This window comes from Neophocaena asiaeorientalis, unplaced genomic scaffold (genome assembly GCF_003031525.2).
Source record: "Neophocaena asiaeorientalis asiaeorientalis breed wild unplaced genomic scaffold, Neophocaena_asiaeorientalis_V1.1 scaffold79, whole genome shotgun sequence".
NCBI classification, from domain to species: Eukaryota; Metazoa; Chordata; class Mammalia; order Artiodactyla; family Phocoenidae; genus Neophocaena; species Neophocaena asiaeorientalis.
Genome location: NW_020175402.1, coordinates 6,137,529 through 6,160,194, shown reverse-complemented (window position 1 = coordinate 6,160,194; position 22,666 = coordinate 6,137,529). Strand labels below are relative to the sequence as shown.

The window sequence follows — 22,666 nt, the reverse complement described above, 5'->3', positions numbered from 1 at the left end:
GGTAAATGATTATTGTTCAAAGATAAACTGGAACCTCATTCATCCCTCTTCTAACAACTGGTCCCTTCATTTTCAAACTCAAATGGCTCAAATGAAGGCAGCAGTATCCCAGGAAATATTCATAATTTCAGGAAACAGTTGATTACTAAAATCTTACAAATTTCAAAAAAGGTAAAAGTTCTTGAAGTAATCTTTTTTTAAAACAGGAGTCTCTTAGCTCCCTCACAAAGCCCACTCTGGCTTGTGCCTTGTCCTGGCTACATCACGGCGGGGATCTCTGAAGACACTGTGTCCAGGGGCTGCCAGTGGCAGTCCATCAGTGCGTCGTACAGCTCCTCGCTCTGCTCCATGAACTCCTTGTTGGCCTCAGTCACATCCAGCTGTGGCATGGGGTCTGGAAGAGAAGCAAGGATGGGTTCAGGGGGCACAGAGGGGAGAAGCACTCAGCAGCCAAAAGAGACAGTACCCTCCTTCCTCGCGTGGGCTGACGGCACTGCCTTGCAGGCTTTCTGTGAGGATGAAAACAGGGTAATGCACAGTTCACGCTCGAACAGCATGAGTGTGAACCGCGTGGGTCCACTTGTATGCGGATTTTTTCAAGAGTAAATGCTACAGTACTACACTATCCACAGTTGGTTGAATCTGAAGATGTGGAGTAAGAGGATAGGGAGGGCTGACTAGGTTACATGTGGATTTTTGACTTGTGAGGTTGGTAGGCGTCCCTAACTGTTGAGCTGATCAAGGGTCACCTGTACTCAGAATGTAACACATGTAATTAGAACTCAAATAATGGCGGCTGTTACTCCACATTTATTAAACACTACACATATCTCTAGCTGTCACATGCACCGGATTTTCTGGTGTGGTCCTGTTTTTCAGTTGGGGTTTGGAAAATCTGATCAACAAAATAAGAACAATGAATGTCTAATGAAAGAGCTATGGTCAAATACAGGAGCTGAAACACCAAGTCCTGTATTTTTAAACTCGTCTTTCTTGATTGCAGTAGTGGTATTTGTTCACCAGAAATCATGACAAAATACATAATAGTTTTTTTTTTTAAACCCCTAACAAGTAAACTATCCTTAGGAGGGAATTGAAAATGAACCTCAGCTGCATCCAACTTGGATGAGTCTCACAAATAAAATGCTGAGTACTGAATGAAAGAACCAAGACAGTACATACAGTACAATGGCATTGAAGTTCAAAAACAAGCAAAACCAAACCCTGCTATTTAGGGATGCATATCTATGTGATAAAACTATAAAGAGAAGTTTTGTCCCTACAAAACCCAATACAGTAAGTAGTTTTCCTTAGCGGGGTTGGGGGTTGTGACTGTGGGAATGTTGGCAATGTTTCCACTTGACCTGAAAGAAGGTTTCATGGGCATTTCATCATTACATATCAAACTATACATGTTTTATCTACTTTTCCATGCACTTACATTTCACAATTCAAAAAGTTTAAAAGAATCCTCAGTTACTATGACTGATAACATTTTATGTTTTCCTTTCAGTATTGTTGGTTTAAAATGCACACACCCAGGGCTTCCCTGGTGGCGCAGTGGTTGAGAGTCCGCCTGCCGATGCAGGGGACACGGGTTCGTGCCCCGGTCCGGGAAGGTCCCACATGCCGCGGAGCGGCTGGGCCCGTGAGCCATGGCCGCTGAGCCTGCACGTCCGGAGCCTGTGCTCCACAGCAGGAGAGGCCACAACAGTGAGAGGCCCGCGTACCGCAAAAAACAAAAACAAAAATGCACACACCCAGGCCTTCCCTGGTGGTTAAGACTCCGTGCTTCCAAAGCAGGGGGCATGGGTTCGATCCCTGGTTGGGGAAGTTCCGCATGCCTAGGGTGTGGCCATAAATAAATTCATTTAAAAAATGTACACACCCATTCATTAAAACATTTTAAAATTAACTGGAGAAATTAAAGACTTTAATAAAGAAATCCCACGTACTCTGACTGGAAGACAAATACAGATGGTCCTCGACTTAATGATGGTTTAACTCACGATTTTTCAACTTTACGATGGTAAAAAAGTGACACACATTCAGTAGAAACTGAATTTTGATCTTTTCCCGGGCTAGCGATATGTAGTACAATATTCTTGTGACGCTGGGCAGCAGCAGTCACATGATCACGAGGGTAAACAAGTAATACACTGAAACTGTTGTTTTTCACTAGGATTACAGTATACAATAAATTGAGAAAATCAACAGTTTATCATAAAATAGGGTCTGTGTTAGATGATTTTGCCCAACTGTAGGTTAATGTTAAGTGTTCTGAGCCTGTTTAAGCTAGGCTAAACTATGAGGTTCGGTAGGTGTATTAAATGCATTTCTGACTTAATGTTAAGTCGAGGAAGATCTGTATTGTTAAGATGGCAATACTCCCCAAAGTGATCTATAGATTCAATGCAATCCCTATCAAAATCGCAGCTGCCTTTTTTTGCTGTTGCAGAAATTGACAAGCTGATCATTAAATCTGTATGGAAATGCAAGGCACCCAAAATAGCCTAAACAATCTTCAAAGATAAAAGCTACTAGAAAAAAATAGAATTTTTACAACTCAACAAAAAGACAACCCAATTTAAAAATGGGCAAAAGACTTGCATAGACATTTCTCAAAAAAAGATAATACACACGGCCGATAAACATACGAAAGTATGCTCAACATCATTAGCCGTCAGAGAAGTGCAACTCTAACCATAATGAGACACCACTTCAAAGCCACTAAGATAGCTAAAATGAAAAATAACGACTGTTGGTGAGGATGTGGAGAAACTGGAATGCTCTTATGCTACTGGGAATGGAAATGCTCCAAGCCCTTTTGGAAAAGTTTGGCCATTTCTCAAATGGTTAAAAAGAGTTCACTACATGATCCAGCAATGCACTCCTAGGTATATACCCAAGAGTACTGAAGACTTTTCTATATCCACACAAAAACTTATACACGCATGTTCACAGCAGCATTATTCATAATACCAAAAGTGGAAACAACCCAAATGTCCATCAACAAAATGGATATCCATACAATGGAATATTATTCAACCATAAAAAGAAATGAATGACATGCTACAACATAGATGAATCTTGAAAACACTAAGTGAAAGAAGCCATTCACAAAGGACCACACATCATACATGATTCCATTTATTTAAAATGTCCAGGATTGGTAAATCCAAAGTAGATGAGTGGTTGCCAGGGAAAGGATATTGGAGAGTGACTGCTAGGGGTTTCACAGGGTTTCTTCTGGAATTAGTGGTAATGGCTGCAAGACTTTGTGACTATTCTAAAAACTACTGAATTCTACACTTTAAAAGGGTGAATTTTATGTTATGTGAATTATATCCCCCAAAATAAAAAACAAAAAACCCTAACTGGGATCTTCCTGTATATCCTATTTCAGGACATTTTTCATTGAGAACATTTTCCTATGTCAATATTATTAGAGAAAGACATGATTTAATAAAACAAACAAAAAATCTTAAGAAAAAACTTACCAGACATCCCTGTTGGCGCAGTGGTTAAGAATCCACCTGCCAATACAGGGGACACGGGTTCAAGCCCTGGTCCAGGAAGATCCCACATGCCGCGGAGCAACTAAGCCCGTGTGCCACAACTACTGAAGCCCGCGCACCTAGAGCCCGTGCTCCACAACGAGAAGCCACTGCAATGAGAAGCCCGCGCACCGCAATGAAGAGTAGCCCTCTCTCTGCAACTAGAGAAAGCCCGGGCGCAGCAACTAAGACCCAACGCAGCCAAAAATAAATAAATAATTTTATTAAAACAAACAAAAACCTTACTGTATTTAACAAATCCCCTATTATTAGATATTTATCTGTACTGATATCATTTTGGGACAAAATCACGTAAAATTGATTCAATGGACATGAACATTATAAGAATTCTTTACAGAAACATAGTATATATATATATTTTTTTCATAGTATATTTTAATTTGTATTTGATTACTAGTATTAGCAGTGTGATGGTTACATTTTATGTGTCAACTTGGTTAGGTTACTGGTGCCCAGTTTGGTGAAACACCAGTCTAGATGAAGATATTTTGCAGATGTCGTTAACATCAACAAATCAACTGACTTTAAGTAAAGATTACTCTCAATAACATGGGTGGGCCTTAGCCAATCAATTAAAGGCCTTAAACTCAAGGTTTCCCAAAGAAGGAATTCTACTTCTAGGCAGTAACACAGAAATTCTGAGTTTCCAGCTTGCTGGCCCACCTTACAGATTATAAATACGTATATCCTATTGGCTCTGTTTCTCTGGAGAACCTTGACTGACACAAATTATGTTTAAATTCTTTTTTCTTGTGGTTTATAGGCCATTTGTGCTTCTTTTGTATATTTTTTCCCCTTTTTTATATATTTTTTTTGGCTGCAGTGAGTCTTCATTGCTGCGAGCAGACTTTCCCTAGTTGAGGCGAGCGCGCACTACTCATCGTTGCGGTGCGTGGGCTTCTCATTGCGGTGGCTTCTCTTGTTGCGGACCGCGTGCTCTAGGCACGCGGGCTCAGTAGTTGTGGCTCAAGGGCTTAGTTGCTCCGCAGCATGTGGGATCTTCCCGCACCAGAGCTCGAACCTGAGTCCCCTGCATTAGCAGGCGGATTCTTAACCACTGTGCCACCAGGGAAGTCCCTTCTTCTGTAAATTGTTTCCAGTTTTCTCAGCTACTTTTTTTTTTTTTTTGCGGTACGCAGGCCTCTCACTGCTGTGGCCTCTCCCGTTGCGGAGCACAGGCTCCAGACGCGCAGGCTCAGCGGCCATGGCTCACGGGCCCAGCCGCTCGGCGGCATGTGGGATCCTCCCGGACCGGGGCATGAACCCATGTCCCCCACATCGGCAGGCGGACTCTCAACCACTGCGCCACCAGGGAAGCCCTCAGCTACTCTTAAGAATCAACCAGTGAGTGCTGAATCAACCAGTCAGTGGTGAATCTTTTCACATAAGCACTGTGTCCGTTTCTGCCACCAGAGGGATATTTCTTTCTCTTGTAATTTTAATCTAAATTATGAGTTGAGGCTTTGAGCACGTACAGCATCTCCATATGGAAACTCTAGTCACTCCACTCAGTGGAGGTATCAGCATATGGGAACAGACTAGCAAAGGGCTCCATCAAGGGCAGGCATTTGTTTTCTTGTTGTTTTTCATTTGTTTGTTTGTTTGGGTTTTTTTTGGCCGTGCCACATTGGCCGTGCCACATGGTTTGCAGGATCTTAGTTCCCCGACCAGGGACAGAACCCAGGCCATGGCAGTGAAAGCCCCGAGTCCTAACCACTGGACCACCAGAGAATCCCCAAGGGCAGGCATTTGGGTGTGTGGAACTCTATGGACACACGTACAATAAAGCACCCTTCCTCACTCTGAACACTGGGCCTGGAGGATGGCCTGTTGAGCCAAGGGACAGATGAAGAAGGATGACAGTCCCTGCGGTGTCCCATCACTGTGGGGCTATTAGGTTGAAATGGGAGGTGTCAGGGAATTCCCTGGCGGTCCAGTGGTTAGGACTCCACGCTTTCACTGCCAAAGGTGCGGGTTCAACACCTGGTGGGGGAAGTAAGATCCCGCAAGCCATGCGAGGTGGCCAAGAAAAAAAAAGGGGAGAAATTATAACTGTGTGGTAAAGAGCATGAAGTCTGGGGCAAGACTGCAGGGGTTCCAAGACAGTCTACCTCTTGCAACTATGCTGACCTTGAACAAGTAATTTAACTTCTCTACCTGTTTTCTCTTCTGTAAAATCAAGATAATTGTGGTACTTACCTCAAAGCTATAGTGAAGGTAAAATGAGTTAATACATGTAAAGTGCTTAGAACAATGCCCTGCATATAGTACAACCTGTTCGCTATTATTAACTACCTAAGCTTCAGTTTTTATTTTCTGTAGAATGGGGTTTATAACAGTACCTACTCATCAAAGTGTTGACAGGCAGCAGTGCCTGGCACAAAATATGTTGGCTATTATTATACTATTAATGGATGAGAAAGAAATAGAAAAATTCTACGGAGTTATACACAAATATTATTACAATCAGGATAATTTCTTTAAAAAGGAGGCAATGCAATGCTTCCTGCAGGACACGGTGAGAGACTGAGGATAGAAAGACAGGGACCCCAGGTTCAACCTTGCTTCTAACTCACTGTGTGACCCTGAGAAGACAGCGAGGATCGCCAGCTCCCCATCCGCCAACTGGAGCTCAATGTCCTGCCCAGTCCATCCCTAGGGTCACTGCTGCCAGAATTAGATGACAGCACATAAGTGAAAGTGCTTTAAAATGCTATGAAGTATATATAATATTCCTATAGGTATAGTTTTTAAAAACATTTTAATGAATTATATGGCATTTCTCCCAATAGATATTAATATGATAATAGCTGCCCCTCCCACTAACAGATTTGCTTTATCCAATAGAAGATGTTTCTTCTGCTGGTCAACAGTTTAATCATTTGTATGAATCCCTCTAAATACATTATTGCGCTCTTGTTCCTCTTAGCAATTTTCCCATTAATATTTAAATAAGCTTACCTCCCAATTTGAAAATAAAAATTAAATTTGAAAAAAAAAATGCTACGAAGTAGACAAGTTTGTTTTTTGCCTGCAGATGTTTCCTTTAAAGGATATTTTGCTTACAGATCACACTTTCCCTATGACCTTCTCTTTCTTTTTTTTTTTTTAAATAAATTTATTTATTTATTATTTTTGGCTGTGTTGGGTCTTTGTTGCTGTGCACAGGCCTTCTCTAGTTGTGGCAAGCGGGGGCTACTCTTTGCAGTGCACGGGCTTCTCACTGCAGTGGCTTCTCTTGCTGCGGAGCACGGGCTCTAGGCACACAGGCTTCAGTAGTTGTGGCTCACGGGCTCTAGAGCGCAGGCTCAGTAGTTGTGGTGCACGGGCTTAGTTACTCCGTGGCATGTGGGTATTCCTGGACTAGGGCTCGAACCCGTGTCCCCTGCATTGGCAGGTGGATTCTTAACCACTGCGCCACCAGGGAAGCCCCTGACCTTCTCTTAAAGAATAATTCTTAAAACAGACTTAGAAAAAGACTCAAAGTTTAAAATCTATCTGACATAAAGTTTTATTTACTTAGAAATCAATGTCTGATTTTATGACAACTGTTATTTTACTTCTTTAAACCTTAAACCTAACATCTGTTCAGAAGCATGTTGAAAAAAAATCTTGTTTTTTATAATTTTGCAAACCTTAGAGACTCTTTTAAGAAGTACGAATATCTCATTTGAAAAAAAACATTTGTCTGAAGGTTAGCAATTGCTCTGGTTTTCCTTTCTTTTTCTTCTGTTAAATTCAGTAAAAATCATAATAAACTTTTAACTTAAAAAAGTAATAATGGCTATTATTATGCAGAAAAATTAGGGGTGATTTTCAGTTTCTTCATAATACTTTACTGTATTTTTCAAACTTTCAATAACTATTACTTGAGTGAGAAAAACATGTAGCTTAAAGATATATGGGAAAAAATTAAAACATGAAATGAAAAAAATGAATTTTACAAACTGTGAAACAAATATAAGGCAATGGTGTCTTTGCTACAGACCTATATCCTGTCAGGGCTCCCTCCCCTGTCAGTTGCTCCCCAGGGTGCTTTGAGATCTGCACTACCCCCTCGGGTGACACTCACATCTTAAGCACTGAGTGAAGGGACTCCTTTCTTACCTTCCAATGCATCATCTCCGACTTCTTCATATGTCTGCCAAGAGACCAGAGAGGTGGGTGAGAAGCATGGTGAAATCCTGGCCCATGACTAGGATGGTTTATTTTTAATAAGAGGAACTAAGCTGCTTCATCTTTCCTTCTGTTTTTTTCTGAAGCCCAAGCTCCCATCCTTACCCATCCCATCCTGGAGAATCGCCCAGGTCTCTACAGGATGATGTAACCCAAGAGGGCCAGACCGGCCAAATCACGGTTACCTGCATGGTGCTCTGGGTATAGCCATACTGGGGATAACTGTAGCTGTAGCTGCCTGTGTTCTGGTCATAGCCCCACTGGGCATAGTAGTTCTGGTACTGCTGGTAATACTGGTTGTAGCTGTAACTGTACATTTGACTATATTCCACTGGCTTCACACGGCTCCTTAAATGAAGAAAGAAATAAACAAATAAGCAAACATTTCCATAACACTATATGACCAGGGACTGTTCTGAGTGTTTTACGCAGATTAACTCATTTAATCCCTACAATGGTGCTATGCAGTAAATAAACCATTATTCCTATTTTACAGATGAGAAAACTGAGGTACAGAGAGGTTACATCATTTGTCCAAAGTCACACAGCGAATAATAGATTCAAACCCAGGCAGTCTGGTCCCAGAGCCCAGCTTTAAAGATAGGAACTCGCGGGAATTCCCTGGTGGTCGAGTGGTTGGGACTGCACAATTTCACTGCCAAGGGCCTGGGTTCGATCCCTGGTCGGGGAACTGGGATCCCGTGGGCTATGCAGCACGGCCAAACACACACAAATTTTGATGAGAGTTTTCAATGGTTAGGTTTGTCTCTCTTGTCAAACCTTATTAGTACTGACTTTTCCCCTTCTCAAGATCTTAGAGGACTGTTTTTCTGCCAGCCACAAAGGCTCAGGTGAACACAGCCTGGAGGATCTGGATTTATAATGATCCAAGAAGCATTTTAAATTACAAAATATCTTACCACCTTTTCCCCGCAAAAACATAAGAGAAGCGTTTTAGTAGCCTGGAACTGTAGTCAAAGCTACCATTTATGGAGTAGGTACTTGAGATTTGTGCCCATTATTATTTTTTTAAAGATTTATTTATTAATTTATTTTTGGCTGCGTTGGGTCTTAGTTGCGGCACGCGGGATCTTTGTTGAGGCATGCAGGATCTTCCGTTGCGGTGCGCGGGCTCTTTGTTGTGGTGCGTGGGCTTCTCTCTAGTTGTGGTGTGTGGGTTTTCTCTTCTCTAGTTGTGGCGCACAGGTTCCAGGGCACGTGGGCTCTGCAGTTGTGGTGCGCGGGTTCCAGAGTGCGTGGACTCTGTAGTTTGGTGCACGCAGGCTCTAGTTGCTGCACGTGAGCTCAGTAGTTGTGCCGCACGGGCTTAGTCGCCCCGTGGCATGTGGTATCTTATTTCCCTGACCAGGGGTCGAACCTGTGTCCCCTGCATTGTAAGGGGGATTCTTTACCATTGGACCCCCAGGGAAGTCCCTGTGCCCATTGTTTTTCATACATAGTTTCCTATTCTAAGTCCTGCAAAGCTCTGTGACAGAGCTATTATTTATTATTCCCATTTTACAGATGAGAACACTGAGCCTCTGAAAAGTTAAGTGATTTACCCAAGACTACACAGAGGAATGAAGCCAAATTTAACTCCAAGGCTCACAGTCCTACCACCACACCACTACATACAGCTCCTGCCCTGACAGACTCAAGACCCCTTGCCCGTCCCCAACTTCCTGCATTCACCAATCAGGGCTGAGGCCTAGGGTCAGCAGAAAGCTTTCTTCTCTGATTTCACGGCTATCCCAGCCACTGCTAACCAAAGACAGAATGTCAAACCTGCAAAGGATCCACTGCTTTCAAAAACTTAAAAAACCACGTGTGATGAGCTCTTCCCAAGTTCCTTGTGAGTTTAATGTCTGCCTGGTGAGCAAGACTCAGCCAGAGCAGTTAGACAGACCATATCTGATTTCCTTAGCATCACCTCCTGACGGGGTGGCTTGATGAAGTTTGACGGCCCAGATTCCCTCTCTCCGCCCACTGCCAGGCTGGAAACCGCTAACATTCGCCTCCATGCTACTCTGCACCCCGGCCACGTGTCCAAGGAGTCCACCTCCCTCCTGACATGTTCAGGTCACTGGAGGTACAGTCTCTCTGGCCTGGGTCTGCACACTTCTCTTCTGTTTCTCCACACTCAGCTCTTACAGGCTAACTCTCGAAGGGAACTCTTATCACCTTCAATTCCCAGTGCTTGAGGGCCACTCCCCACAGGCAGGCATCAAATACTGACAATGTTCAGTGAAGAAACAGATGTAACAGAACATAAGCTCCCTGCAGAAGGGACTTTGTTTCTCTTGTCTATAGCTACAACTTCAAAGTCTAGGGTGGGGCTGCAGTTGTAGGGACTCATTATGGTTGACTGAATAAATGGTGACACAGCAGAAACAACCAAAATAGTAAACATCAGAGGAACTGCTAGACAGAATATACAATCAAAACAATATCTTGCAGCTATTAAAAACATTACAATGACGACAACTGTGCAACTCAATGGCAAAGTGTGTATAATGAGTAAACTGGGGAAGAAGAAGAGTGAGCACTGTTATTGTAATTTTAAAATGGATAAAGAGGGACTTCCCTGGCGGTCCAGTGGTTAAGAATCCACCATCCAATGCTGGGGACACGGGTTTGATCCCTGGTCGGGGAACTAAGATCCCACATGCCACAGGCAACTAAGCCCTCGCGCTCTAGAGCCTGTGTGCTGCAACTACTGAGCCCGCATGTTCGGGAGCCCGTGGGCCACAACTAGAGTGAAGCCTGCGTGCCGCGATGAAGAGCCCAGGAGCCGCAACTAAGATTCGATGAAGCCAAATGAATGAATAAATAAATAAAATATTTTTTAAAAAATGAATAAAGAAATGAATCTACCACATGTAAATTGACCCAAATATATGTAGTGTGTGTGTTTTTACATCTACAACTATATCTATATTTACACATCACAGAAGCTTATGGAGAAGCCTGGAAAGGAACCCAGAAATTATAAGCAGTCATTTTAGAGTAATGAGAACATTCCTTTCTTTTAAATATTTTCTTTAATGTTTTTATATACACAATAGAGCTCAGGGACTTCCCTGATGGTCCACTGGTTAAGAACTGGTCTTGCAATGCAGGAGAGGCCAGTTCAATCCCTGGTTGGGGCACTAGGATCCCACATGCCACACAGCAACTAAGCCCACATACCACAACTACTGAGCCTGTGTGCCACAAATACAGAGCTCACACGCCACAACTACTGAGCCTGCATGCCACAACTAGAGATCCCGTGCGCCGCAACTAAGACCTGATGCAGTCAATAAATAAATATTTTAAAAAATATGGCTCAAAACAAATAATATTTGGAGGAGGGGAATCACTCAAGCTGATCTTCCATGTATTAAACATTGTTAAACCGCAAAGAGCCTCCAAATCTTTTGCTGCTTTAAAAAACATGGCCATTTGGAAGTTCTGCCCTAAGAGTGCAGCCACTTTTCTACTTTTAACACGGAGTTTCTCAGCCTTGGCAAAATTGACATTTGGATAGCGGGGGCAGATTGTTCTTTGTCACAGGGGCTGTCCTGTGCACTGTAGGATGTTTAGTAGCATCCCTGGTCTGTATTCATTAGATGCCAGCAGCACCTCTCCCCCAGCTGTGATAACTAAATTTGTCTTCAGGTGTTCCAATGACCCCTAGTTCAGAACCATTGCTTGAGCCAAAGGATGGAAGGTTATATGCAGAGAAGAACTGTCTTACATCTGAGTAAAAAACCTGCCTGGAGTCGTACGGAAAGAAGGGTTTTCTGCACAGAGTGACAGGTACAATAGTGATGTACGTATTCTCTTGTGTTTGTATCATTAATTTTTTTGGCCGCACCACGCAGCTTGTGGGAATTCCCTATATCATGTTCCCTATATCATGAATTCTTAGCCACTCCCATAGCAAGGGACACTCATAAGAGGTCTGTAGGTTTCATTGATATAAAAAAGGCTAAAATTGGCTCAAAAGTGTAACTTTCTTCTTTCTGCTCAATTCTTATTAACTGTAAGGATAAATTTTTAACAGCAGCACTACTGGGCAAAGAGCAGGGACATTAACTTTGCAGACCCAAACTGCTCTTCCAGCATCGCTACCAGCGACGTCTGAATGCATCTGCCTCCCCCAGTCATAGCTGTCTCCCCAGCTACGAGCTTCTGGAGGGGCAGGGTTATGCTAGCTCATCTCTAGCACCCAGCCTGGCAAATATCAGGCACTCATTATTTGTGGCCTGAACTGAATCTCCTGGCAGCCTCCCATTCAGCACGTGGACGCCCTGATTATCAACAACAGACGAGGCGTGTGTGGGTGGGGATCAGTCCAGAAGCCCTCCCTGGCCCCCACACCAGCGCGGGACTCACGCTTTAGGGATCGCCACACTCAGACGCACTGGTTTAGACCCCAGTCCAACTGCTCCCTGGCACTCTGTCAGGGCTCGCTTCTGTTCCAGCTCATCTGTGAATTTCACAAAACCATAGCCCCTGCGGAAGAAAAACACACACTATTTGGATCACAAATGTGATGGAGGTAAAGCCTAAGAATGGAAAAGGGGCTGAGAAGGGAGTGAGTCCATCAAACCACATGGGCAGGGCTGAGAGCCCCATGAGCAGAGGGGTGCCACAGAGCCACGTGAGATTCAAGCACTGGAGGATCCCAAGATCTGCAGAATTCCCACTTTCAGTTCATCAGTCTCTTCCATACTGTCCTGACAGGGCTTCTTCCCAAATAGCAGCTTACCTCCCAAGCTACTTGAAAGTATTATTATTATCATTATGGTAGTAGCAGCAGTAGTAACAGTCATAGAAGGTCATTCAGCAAATATTTACCGAGTATGCTCGGTACTACACGAGGCACTGGGACTCAGCAGTCACAAGCAGATGAGGTTCCTGCTCTCCTGAACTCGTATTCCACTTGGGGGGTAAATGAATGATAACTAACGCTTAATGACCATTTATTATTTCCCAGGCATTGTGCTGAGCATTTCCCCAGGATTATCTCATTAAATTGTCCAACAACTTGATGAAGGGAGTATCCACATCCTACTGAAGACAGAACCAAAGTTCAGAGGGGTTTAATAGCTTGCCCAAAGTCGCAGTAGAAGCGGGATTCAAATTCAAAGCCCAAGCTCATAACTAGTACTCAGATCAAGAAAGAACTTTTCCCGACAAATATTGTATGATCTCACTTATATGTGGAATCTAAAATATGATACAGATGAGCTTATTTACAAAACAGAAACAGACTCACAAACATAGAACACAAACTTATGGTTACCAAAGGTGAAAGGGGGTGGGGGAGGGATAAATTGGAAGTTTGAGATTAGCAGATACAAACTACTATATATAAAATAGATAAACAAGGTCCTACTGTACAGCACAGGAAACTATATAAATATCCTGTAATAAACCATAATGGAAAAGAATATGAAAAAGAATATATATACATATAAACCTTTCCTGAGGTCTTTCCACTTTTAAAGTAACAATAATAAATAAAAGAGGAAACACCTATAAAGCATTTCCTATTGATTCATTTATATTACATCATTCAATCCTTAAACCACCCCACGAGAGATGCAGAAACTATTAATCAGTCCCGTTTCACAGATGAGGAAACAAGGTCAGAGGTTCAGTAACTTGTCTGCTGCATAATCCCTGGGCAGCACTGAGGCTGGGATTCACACCAGGCAGTTTAGCTCCAGAGCCTGTGCTCTTAACCACAATGCAACAGGGCCTCGTTACCACACCTCCATCTATGAGATAAATGCTGCAACCAACAGGGTAGGCATCAATAAAACGAAGGCCTTACTTAGACACTCCTGTCTGGTCCAAAACCACCTTGCCTCCCCGACAGGAGGGGTAGACTTTGACGAAGAATTCATACAGCATGCCATCATCCACATCTGGGGTCAGGTCCCCCACAAAGAGGGAGTACTCGGGGCTGAGAAGAGAGAACAAAATTCAGAGACAAAGACCAAAACTTTTGTTCTGATGAGCTCTTTTGGCCCATTCTAGGTGAATCTTTTCTGGGCCGCCTTAGGCAACAACACATCTGATGGGTCCTTGACCAGGTCCTAACCTGTTTCACTTGGCAGTCCTGGCAGAAGAGTTACGGAAGGAGTCCCCCACCCCAAGTCGCTCACCCACTGTATAACGCCTGTCTGGCTTCAAGCATTACATGAGTGCAGACGGGGGCACACGTCAGAGGTGCTCAAAAGATAAAACCAAAGATTCTGTATTCACCGCATATTTTCAATTCAAATGGTGAAAGGCAGAGGGAAAATGAGAACTGAACCTTCTCTCCTCAAGATGTGCTAACATGAAATGCCTCAACTTTTAGGACAGGGGTCAGCAAACTTTTTCTATGAAGGCCATACAGTAAATATTTCAGGCTCTTTGGGGATACCTCTGGTCTCTATTGCTCTTTCTTTGTCTGTTTTCACAATCCTTTAAAAATGTAAAGGGGGGGCTTCCCTGGTGGTCCAGTGCTTAAGACTCCACGCTTCCACCACAGAGGGGCATGGGTTTGATCCCTGTCAGGGAACTAAGATCCCGCATGCCACGTGGCGTGGCATGGCATGGCATGGTATGCATGCATACATACATACATAAGTAAATATGTAAAGGGAGTTCCCTGGCAGTCCAGTGGTTAGGACTCCACACTCTCACTGCCAAGGGCCCAGGTTCAATCCCTGGTTGGGGAACTAGGATCCCACAAGCCTCACGGCACAGCCAAAAAAAAAAAAAAGTAAAAACCATCTTTAGCTTGCAGGTGATAACAAAATTAGGCCACAGTTTGCCAACCCCTGTTCTAGAACAATTCTTTAAGAAAAAAAAAAAGCGAACTTTATTATTTTATTTCAAGTTAAAGTCAGAATACACAAAAGGAAAAAGAAAACTAAAATTATCAATAACCCAACCACTCAAAGGTAATCACTAAGAACACTTTGACATATACTTTTGTCTTTTTTTCTTTGGCTTTTTCTTTTGAATTTACAAAAATTGGATACGACTTGTTTTGTTCCTAGCATTTTTTTCACTTTTAGCATCTCACCAACATCTTAACATGAGTGTTCTGCTACGGCACATTAATACACACACAGCATTCCAAATAATGAACATATTGTAATTTAAACCCCTTCCCTATTATTAGATTACTTGGGTTTTCCCCCAATTTTGCCCATTATATGTAACACTTCAATGAATACTTTTAAAATTTTTAATGGAGTCTAGTTGATTTATAATGTTGTGCTAGTTTCTGGTGCACAGTGAAGTGAATCAGTTATACATATACATATCTCCACTCTTTTTTTAGATTCTTTCCCTATATAGGCCATTACAGAGTACTGAGTAGAGTTTCCTGTGCTACACAGTAGGTTTTTATTTGTTATCTATTTATAAATAGTAGTGTGTATATGTCAATCCCAAACTCCCAATTTATCCCTCCCTCCCCTTATCCCCTAGGAACCATAAGTTAGTTTTCTAAGTCTATGGCTCTACTTCTGTTTTGTAAATAAGTTCATCTGTATCCTTTTTTGAGATTCCACTGTGATATCATATGATATCAATGAACACTTTCAAGGCTAACCTTTACACACATCAATGAATAAACTCTGAAAAGCAGAATTACAGGTTCAAAGGGTACAACTCTATCTAAAGCTTTTGATACATTGTTTTAAAGCTTTCAGACAGCAATTTGGAATGCTCAATCAATTTATGTTGCTACAACGGGTTGATTCTTACTGAATAAAATGTCAATACTGTGGGCAGTCATGGGACTAGGGGAGGGACCAAATATAGAGAAGACATGGGCCTTGACAGGAAGCAAACTGGAAGCGTCCACCAATAGGGATGGGAGGGGGTTGACCTTAGGAGGGAGGCAAAGCAGGGCCAAACTCGGCTCCCCATTCTCCTCTTTGGGAGTGACCAGCACAGTGACGCATCTTGTCTCTATCTAGACATTTCCTGGGACTTGAAGCTACCTTGTGGCTACTCTGTACTTACCTGTTATCTGGCTGTTTCCCATAAGTGGCATAGTTCAGTTTAAAACGTTTTGCCTGGAATTCAAAAACAAACAAACTAAAACAGAGAAAGGTGTTTTAAGAGTCAAACAATATTTGAAAAAAACTGAAATAAATTACCTTGGCCAAAATATCTCCCCCTCTCTAAGCCTCAGCTTTTTCTCCTGTATAAAAGGAGGGGGTTGCACGGATGACCGCTAAGAGCACTGCCAGCTCCATGGTTCTATGAGCCCAGGTGTGCCAGCGTGGTGCAGCTGTAAGCTAAGTAACTGTGGGAAGAGCAGAATGTAACTCTCTTGAAAAGTGTCCTCACTGCTGCCAGCCTGTTCTGCTTTCTCAAGCAAGAGGTCTAGAGTTTCAAGTCTTCCGTTATGGAGGCAGCAGTGCAGAGTGAAAAGGGAATGGATTTTAGAGGCAACCAATCTTCAGTTTGCATCCTGGCTCTGCTACTTACTACCTGTGTTGCCTTGGGTAAGTTATTCCGTTTCCCTGTGATTCAGTTTCCTGGTCTGTCAAAGATAACAACGCCTACTGTTTAGGGTTGTTACAGGATTAAATAAAATATACAGTTGGGATTCAATAAATGAGTTATCAATAACGATAAAAATGGTGACATCATCATTATCTCAGTGTCCTTACAGGTGTGGCTCCTGGAAGGGGTTTCCCGTTGATTTTATGCAAACACTTCTCAGCTGTGGCCAAATCTGCAAATTCTACAAAGCAGTAGCCAGCTGGGATCCTGGAAAGAAAACAGAAAAAGGGACTGGTTAAAGATGTGATACCTAGATGAGAGACTGAGTCTGGGCCTGAAGGGAGAAAAAAATCCTTTTCTAATCAGAGCCCATACTATTAATGTTTACTATGCAATCCAATCAAACCTTTAGATCTAATGTCCAGTTTATAGGAAATATTAGGAACAGAACAAGTAAAACACCACCACAAGGAAACAAACAAATCCAGAATGCAGGACCAGAATCCAGAATGTAGAACCTTATGTAAGGCAATCTTACGTCTTTAAAAAGTCAGTGTTCTCAGAAAAGAAAGAAGTGGGCTTTTCTACATGAAAAAGAGACAAAAGAAGTAAATGCAATACAGGATCTGATCTCTGACTGGATCCTAATTCATTAAAAAAAAAAAAGGTATAAAAGGTATTCTGGGGACAATCATAAAAATTTAAATGTAGACTGGCCATTATGTGGTATTAGGGAATCATTAATTTTGTGAGTGTGATATGAGCATTGTTGGTATGTAACAGAATGTCCAGTTATTGGCAATGTATATTCAAATATTTAGCAGTGAAATGTCATAATGCCTGTAATTTACTTTCATATGGTTCAGCAAAAAAAAAATATTTACCTATCTAAATCTATCTTTATAGACAGGTAGATAAGAAAAATATGGCAACATATTAACAATTTTTGAAATTAGGTGTTGAGGGACTTCCCTGCACAGTGGTTAAGAATCTGCCTGCCAGTGCAGGGGACATGGGTTCGAGCCCTGGTCCGGGAAGATCCCACATGCCACGGAGTGCGTAAGCCCATGCATCACAACTATGAAGCCCACATGCCACAGTTACTGAAGCCCGCACGCCTACAGCCCGTGCTCTGCAACAAGAGAAGCCACCGCAATGAGAAGCCCGCGCACCACAATGAAGAGTAGCCCCTGCTCGCTGCAACCAGAGAAAGCCCGCGGCAACAAGGAAGACCCAAGGCAGCCAAAAATAAATAAGTAAATTTACAAAAAAAAAAGAAATTTGGGGGTGGCTGTATGAGAGTTCATTGTACTCTCCTTTCTACATTTGTTTTAAACTTTTCATAATTTAAAAGGTTTTTTGGATCACCTACCACCGGCCAGGCTGATACAGAGTTGAAGAACATGGTTCCTATTTAGAAACTTGAAATCTATTCGGACAATGTAAATCTATGGACCTTACCTAATTGGGGGATGTCTGTGAGATTCCTAGTGTTCTATTTTTTAAAGCATCACTAAGAGACATATGTAGGAGGATGTGGCTAGATCCTCTGACATCCCTTCCTCCTAAGAGATTTATACTGAAAACAGTTAATTTTCCTCAACTGCCTCCTTAAAGCTATCACCAGTGAAATAAACCAGACTTCTCTGGAACTATGATATTTAGTTCAAATAACCTTCTGGACACCAAGCCAAAAGGTATGGGCAAGGGCAGTACCTGAGCCCAAGGATCTCAGAACACAGTCTATGAGCTCCATAAATGTTGACACTTAGAAGAATGGTGGGCCAACTCTGTGCCTTCTATCTTGTGTGTGCTAGAATCTTAAGGCTCACAGATATAAAGACCACCACCACTAAGAGCTGAGCATTACTTAGCACTCATTACGGTCCAAGCACTGTGCTAGCCACTTCACATGCACCATCTCATCTAATCCTCACATAACTCTATGAGGGAATGAAACCATTGCTCCTATTTAGATGTGGAGACTGAGATTTAGGATTATACAATATGCCTTAAACCACACAGCTGGCATGTGCCAAAGGCTGGATTTGAATTCAGGATAGTCTGACTACATTCTTTTCAGAACATTTTATTTTGAAGAATTCCAAATATAAAAATTGAAAGAACTGCATAGCAAACACCATATATATATATATATACCCACCACCTACAATTAACATTTTATTATACTTACTTTATCACATAACTACCCATCCATCCATGCCCCTACCCATTTATCATCCTTATTTTCTGATACATTTCGAAGTAAGTTGCAGATATTGGTATACTTCCTTCAATTACTTTAACATGCTTATTATTAACTAGAGTTCAATGATTGTTTAGTTTTTTCCTTTTAGGGTTAAATTTACATGCAATGAAATGCACAAATTCTTCAAGATGCTGAGTTCTTTCCACCAGATTAATTTTGTGTATTTTAGAACTTTATGTAAATGCGGTAAGGCTTCTTTAATTTAGCATAATGTTTTTAAGATTCTTTCATGTTGTCACTATATTAGTCTGTCCCTTTTTATTGCTAAGTGGTATTTTATTGTATGAATATATCAGTATTTATTTATCTATTTACCTATTCATGGATACTTGGACTGCAGTTTGGGGCCACTGTCCAATGTGCTACGCACATCCTTTTTCAAGTGCTTTTTCTGGTAGATGCATGTTTTCATTTCTCTTGGGTAAATACCTAGGACTAGGGACTTCCCCAGTGGGCCAGTGGTTAAGATTCCCCACTCCCAACGCAGGGGGCCCAGGTTCAATCCCTGGTCAGGGAAATGAAAGAAAAAAAAAAAAAAGAGCCCACATGCCATGATGAAGATCTCACACATGGCAACCAAGACCCAGCACAGCCAAATAAATAAATAGATGTTTTAAATATATATATATATATATATATATATAAAATACCTAGGACTAGACTTGTTGTGCCATATGGTGGTAGGTGTATTTAAGAAACTGCCAGGGAATTCCCTGGTGGTCCAGTGGTTAGGACTCGATGTTTTCACTGCCAGGGCCCGGGTTCAATCCCCGGTTGGGGCACTAAGATCCTGCAAGCCGTGAGGCATGGCCGGAAAAAAAAAAGAAAAAGAAAAAAGAAAACTGCCAGACACTTGTCCCCAGGGGTCATACCATTTTATAGTCCCACCAGTGATGAGAGACGTGGCTGCTCCACATGACTGCATTCTTATTTTTTTCTTTGTTGAATTTTAAAAATTGTCGTTGAGTATACAAAACATAAAATGTACCATTTTAACCATTTTTAAGTATACAGTTCTGTGGTATTAAGTACATTCACATTGTTTTGCAACCAATCACTATATCCTTCCTTTTTTATTTAAGCTTTAATTTTATTTATTCTTGGCTGCCTTGGGTCTTCGTTGTTGCACACCGGCTTTCTCTAGTTGCGTCGAGCGGGGGCTTGTCTTGTTGCGGAACACGGGCTCTAGGCATGCGGGCTCAGTAGTTGTGGCGCACAAGCTTAGCTGCTCCGCGGCATGTGGGATCTTCCCAGACCAGGGATCCAACCCACGTCCCCTGCATTGGCAGGCGGATTCTTATCCACTGCGCCACCAGGGAAGCCCCCAGTCACTATATTCTTAAGCACTATGCTCTGCTGCATATTATTTTTTCCTGGGTCTTATCTTTTTCCCGACTTTTCTCAGTTCCTGGTTTCTAATTTACGTTTATTTATTTTACAGTATTCTTATATGCCACTTCAAAGTCTTTGTCATATGACACAGAATGCACATGTAATGTGTCTGTAAATGCCACCATAAAAAATCAGCTAGAGTTTAGTAATCAATGGTACGAAAGGATAATTCCAATTCTTATAAAGATTAAAATGTGAAAACCTATATCACTGTTTTAAAAAGAATAAAGTATTACAGAATGTATTTTCATGCCAGTAGCCGATTATCGGGGTTTTCTGTCTGCAGGGACAAGAAGAGAAACATTTAGGCCAGCATGCTCTACCAGTCAGAAAATCCGTCCCTGGGTACCGGGGTTCTGAATACACAAAGTACCTGTTCACCAAACAGCCAAAAACCTGGCCACATTTCGTATCTCTCACCTGTATTTTTCAACTATTTGACATTTTAGCAAGCTGCTTTAGTACTTGGCACAGAGTAGATGCTCAATAAACACTGTCAAATTGATAAAGGAATCCTGTTATTTCTAACTAGAGCCCTAAGGAAACCTAAGCTCCTAAGAGAGAAAGAAGAAACTGGAGGCAATAGAGCACTTCTGTCTGAAAGTATTCTCTGCCATTTCGTTTTGTATACTTATTTATTACCTCATTCCCCCATTAGCATGTAGTAAACTCCACGAGAGGAGGGACTACGTCTGGCTAGTTTCAGCCATGTATCCAGGGAATCTAGAACAGCAGCACATAGGTAGCATCTTATTCACATAAGAGTTAAGGGCACTCATGAGCTTTGAGAACAGAGCTGAATTACAGTCCTGGCTTCTCATTTAAAAGCTGTGTAACTTTAAGACAGTTGTTAAGCTTCTCTAATAATGGTACTTAGCTCAGAGGTTTTTGCGATTTTAAAGTGCTTATTACCTAGCAGATCATAATCTGTTTATATTTACCAAGCATATACCATATGCCAGACATCGTTCTAAACGTTGAATGTGAATTAGTGGCACTTAATCCTCACCAGAACTCTATGAGGTAGGTGCTTTTATTATCTCTATTTTTATAGGCAAGGTGAAGAGGGAGAGGTTAAATAACTCGATCAAGGTCACACAGCAGACAGAGCTTTCAAAACCAGTCTGGCTAGAGTCAGCAATACGCTATACGTCCTCTTAACAAGCCCCCAAATGTTTATATCATTACAATAACATTATTAGGGGTGAGAAGCCCCGACTCTTGCGATGTTTACCTTCTCCTGAATGACACTTGCAGCGCGATCTACTGAGGAGACCTGAGGCTGAGACGGAAGGAGAGAACATACCCAGTGAGGCGGTTTCGGATAATTTTGACGCTCATCACGGTCTCCCCCATGGTGGCAAAGGCTCTGGAGATGAAGTTCTCATCCATGTAGGGTTCCAGCTGCGTAAAGACAAGAGCAGAGCGGCTCCAGGCTCCTCATTCCCGCATCCGGAGCCCCTCCCCCTCTGCCCGGGGTTTGCTGCACGCTGCGGGCGGGAGTGGGGTGGGGTGAAGAGGCTTCCGTCTGCGGTGTGATCTGAAGCCTGCGTTCACAGTCCCCGGCCTTCCTTCCCTTCAAATTTACTCCTTTGAGGAAGTCTCCCCTTTGGATTTAGGAACCCCATCCCTCCAGTCCTACAACCACGGGCGCTCTTCAATCCTTGGGATTCCTCTCATTCTATCCGCCCAAAGACCCTCCCTCTTTCCCTGGCGTGAACCCAGGCGGGGCCCCAGGGCCCCTCCCACTCCGAATCAGCCCCTTCACCTAGATGCTGGGACCCGCTTCGGAGTCACCTAAGAGAACTCCCCCGCCCATTCACTTCCACCCTTTTGGGATCCGAGGACCCTCCTCCTCAGTCCCTTTCTCCCTCGTGACACTAAGATTCCTGCTCCGCAGACCCGGGCGGCCGCCCTCACTCACGTCGCCCATCCACAGGCTGGCCGCCATGCCCGAGGCCCCCCCACCAAGGACTTCGCTGGCCACCGAGGCTGGCGCGGACGCCGGACCGCCGAGCCGGAACCTCCACAGAGCATGCGCCTCCGACGCCTTCTGCGCACGCTCCGCAACTCGGCGCCCAGGGTCGCGCCCACGTGCAGCTCGGGGTCTTGCGGGATCCCTGTGGGCGGGTCTCAAGACTGGAGCCTGCGGGATGGGGCGGGGCAGACACTGCCTGGCGTTGGATGGTGGGTGGCGCGGGTGAGGGGCTTTCTCGGGTTTCTTTCTGATTTTATTTAAACACACACGTACATATAAAATTACAGAAGTAATTTTACGCTCGTTGTAAAAAATTGCAAGTATAAGCACTTTTTTTTTTAACAAGTGTAAGATCCCCTTTGGGAACCTGGACGATTCAGTCCCACTAACTCTGTGTGACGTCAGGCAAATTACCGACTGGCCCGCCCCAGCCACCCCTTCACCCCGCATTTCCCAGTTTGCAAGACATTTCTGTTGACGCTGCAATGGGATTCTTTCACCATTCCCGTGTATAGCCCCGGGGTGCGGGGAGGGTAGAGTTAAAGTGAGTGTAAATTGGGGTAACCCTGTCTTCCCAACCAGTCAAATCAATCCCCAAGTCTTGTCACTTTCTTGCGTCCACATCCCCTACACTAATCCAAACTGCCAGTTCTAACCTGTCCCAGAACAGTGACCTGCTATAGAAGGCCCTCAAGTAAACACGGATAATCCTGACAATTCGACTCCTAATCTGGGAGTGTCCCAGGCTTTAGCCTCAGTTTG

At 43.0% G+C, this 22,666-nt stretch overlaps 1 protein-coding gene across 1 annotated transcript; it reads right to left on the bottom strand.

Moving 5' to 3' along the window:
* Positions 1-110: 110 nt before the first annotated feature.
* TRNAU1AP (tRNA selenocysteine 1 associated protein 1) lies at positions 111-21,962 on the bottom strand. Its single transcript, XM_024766857.1, has 9 exons — positions 21,851-21,962; positions 21,233-21,330; positions 16,433-16,532; positions 15,777-15,829; positions 13,582-13,713; positions 12,135-12,254; positions 7,940-8,102; positions 7,686-7,719; positions 111-394 (listed from the first exon to the last, which is right to left on the bottom strand). The coding sequence occupies exons 1-9, from the start codon at positions 21,875-21,877 to the stop codon at positions 258-260; spliced, it is 864 nt and encodes a 287-aa protein (XP_024622625.1). The 5' UTR covers positions 21,878-21,962; the 3' UTR covers positions 111-257.
* Positions 21,963-22,666: the final 704 nt, after the last annotated feature.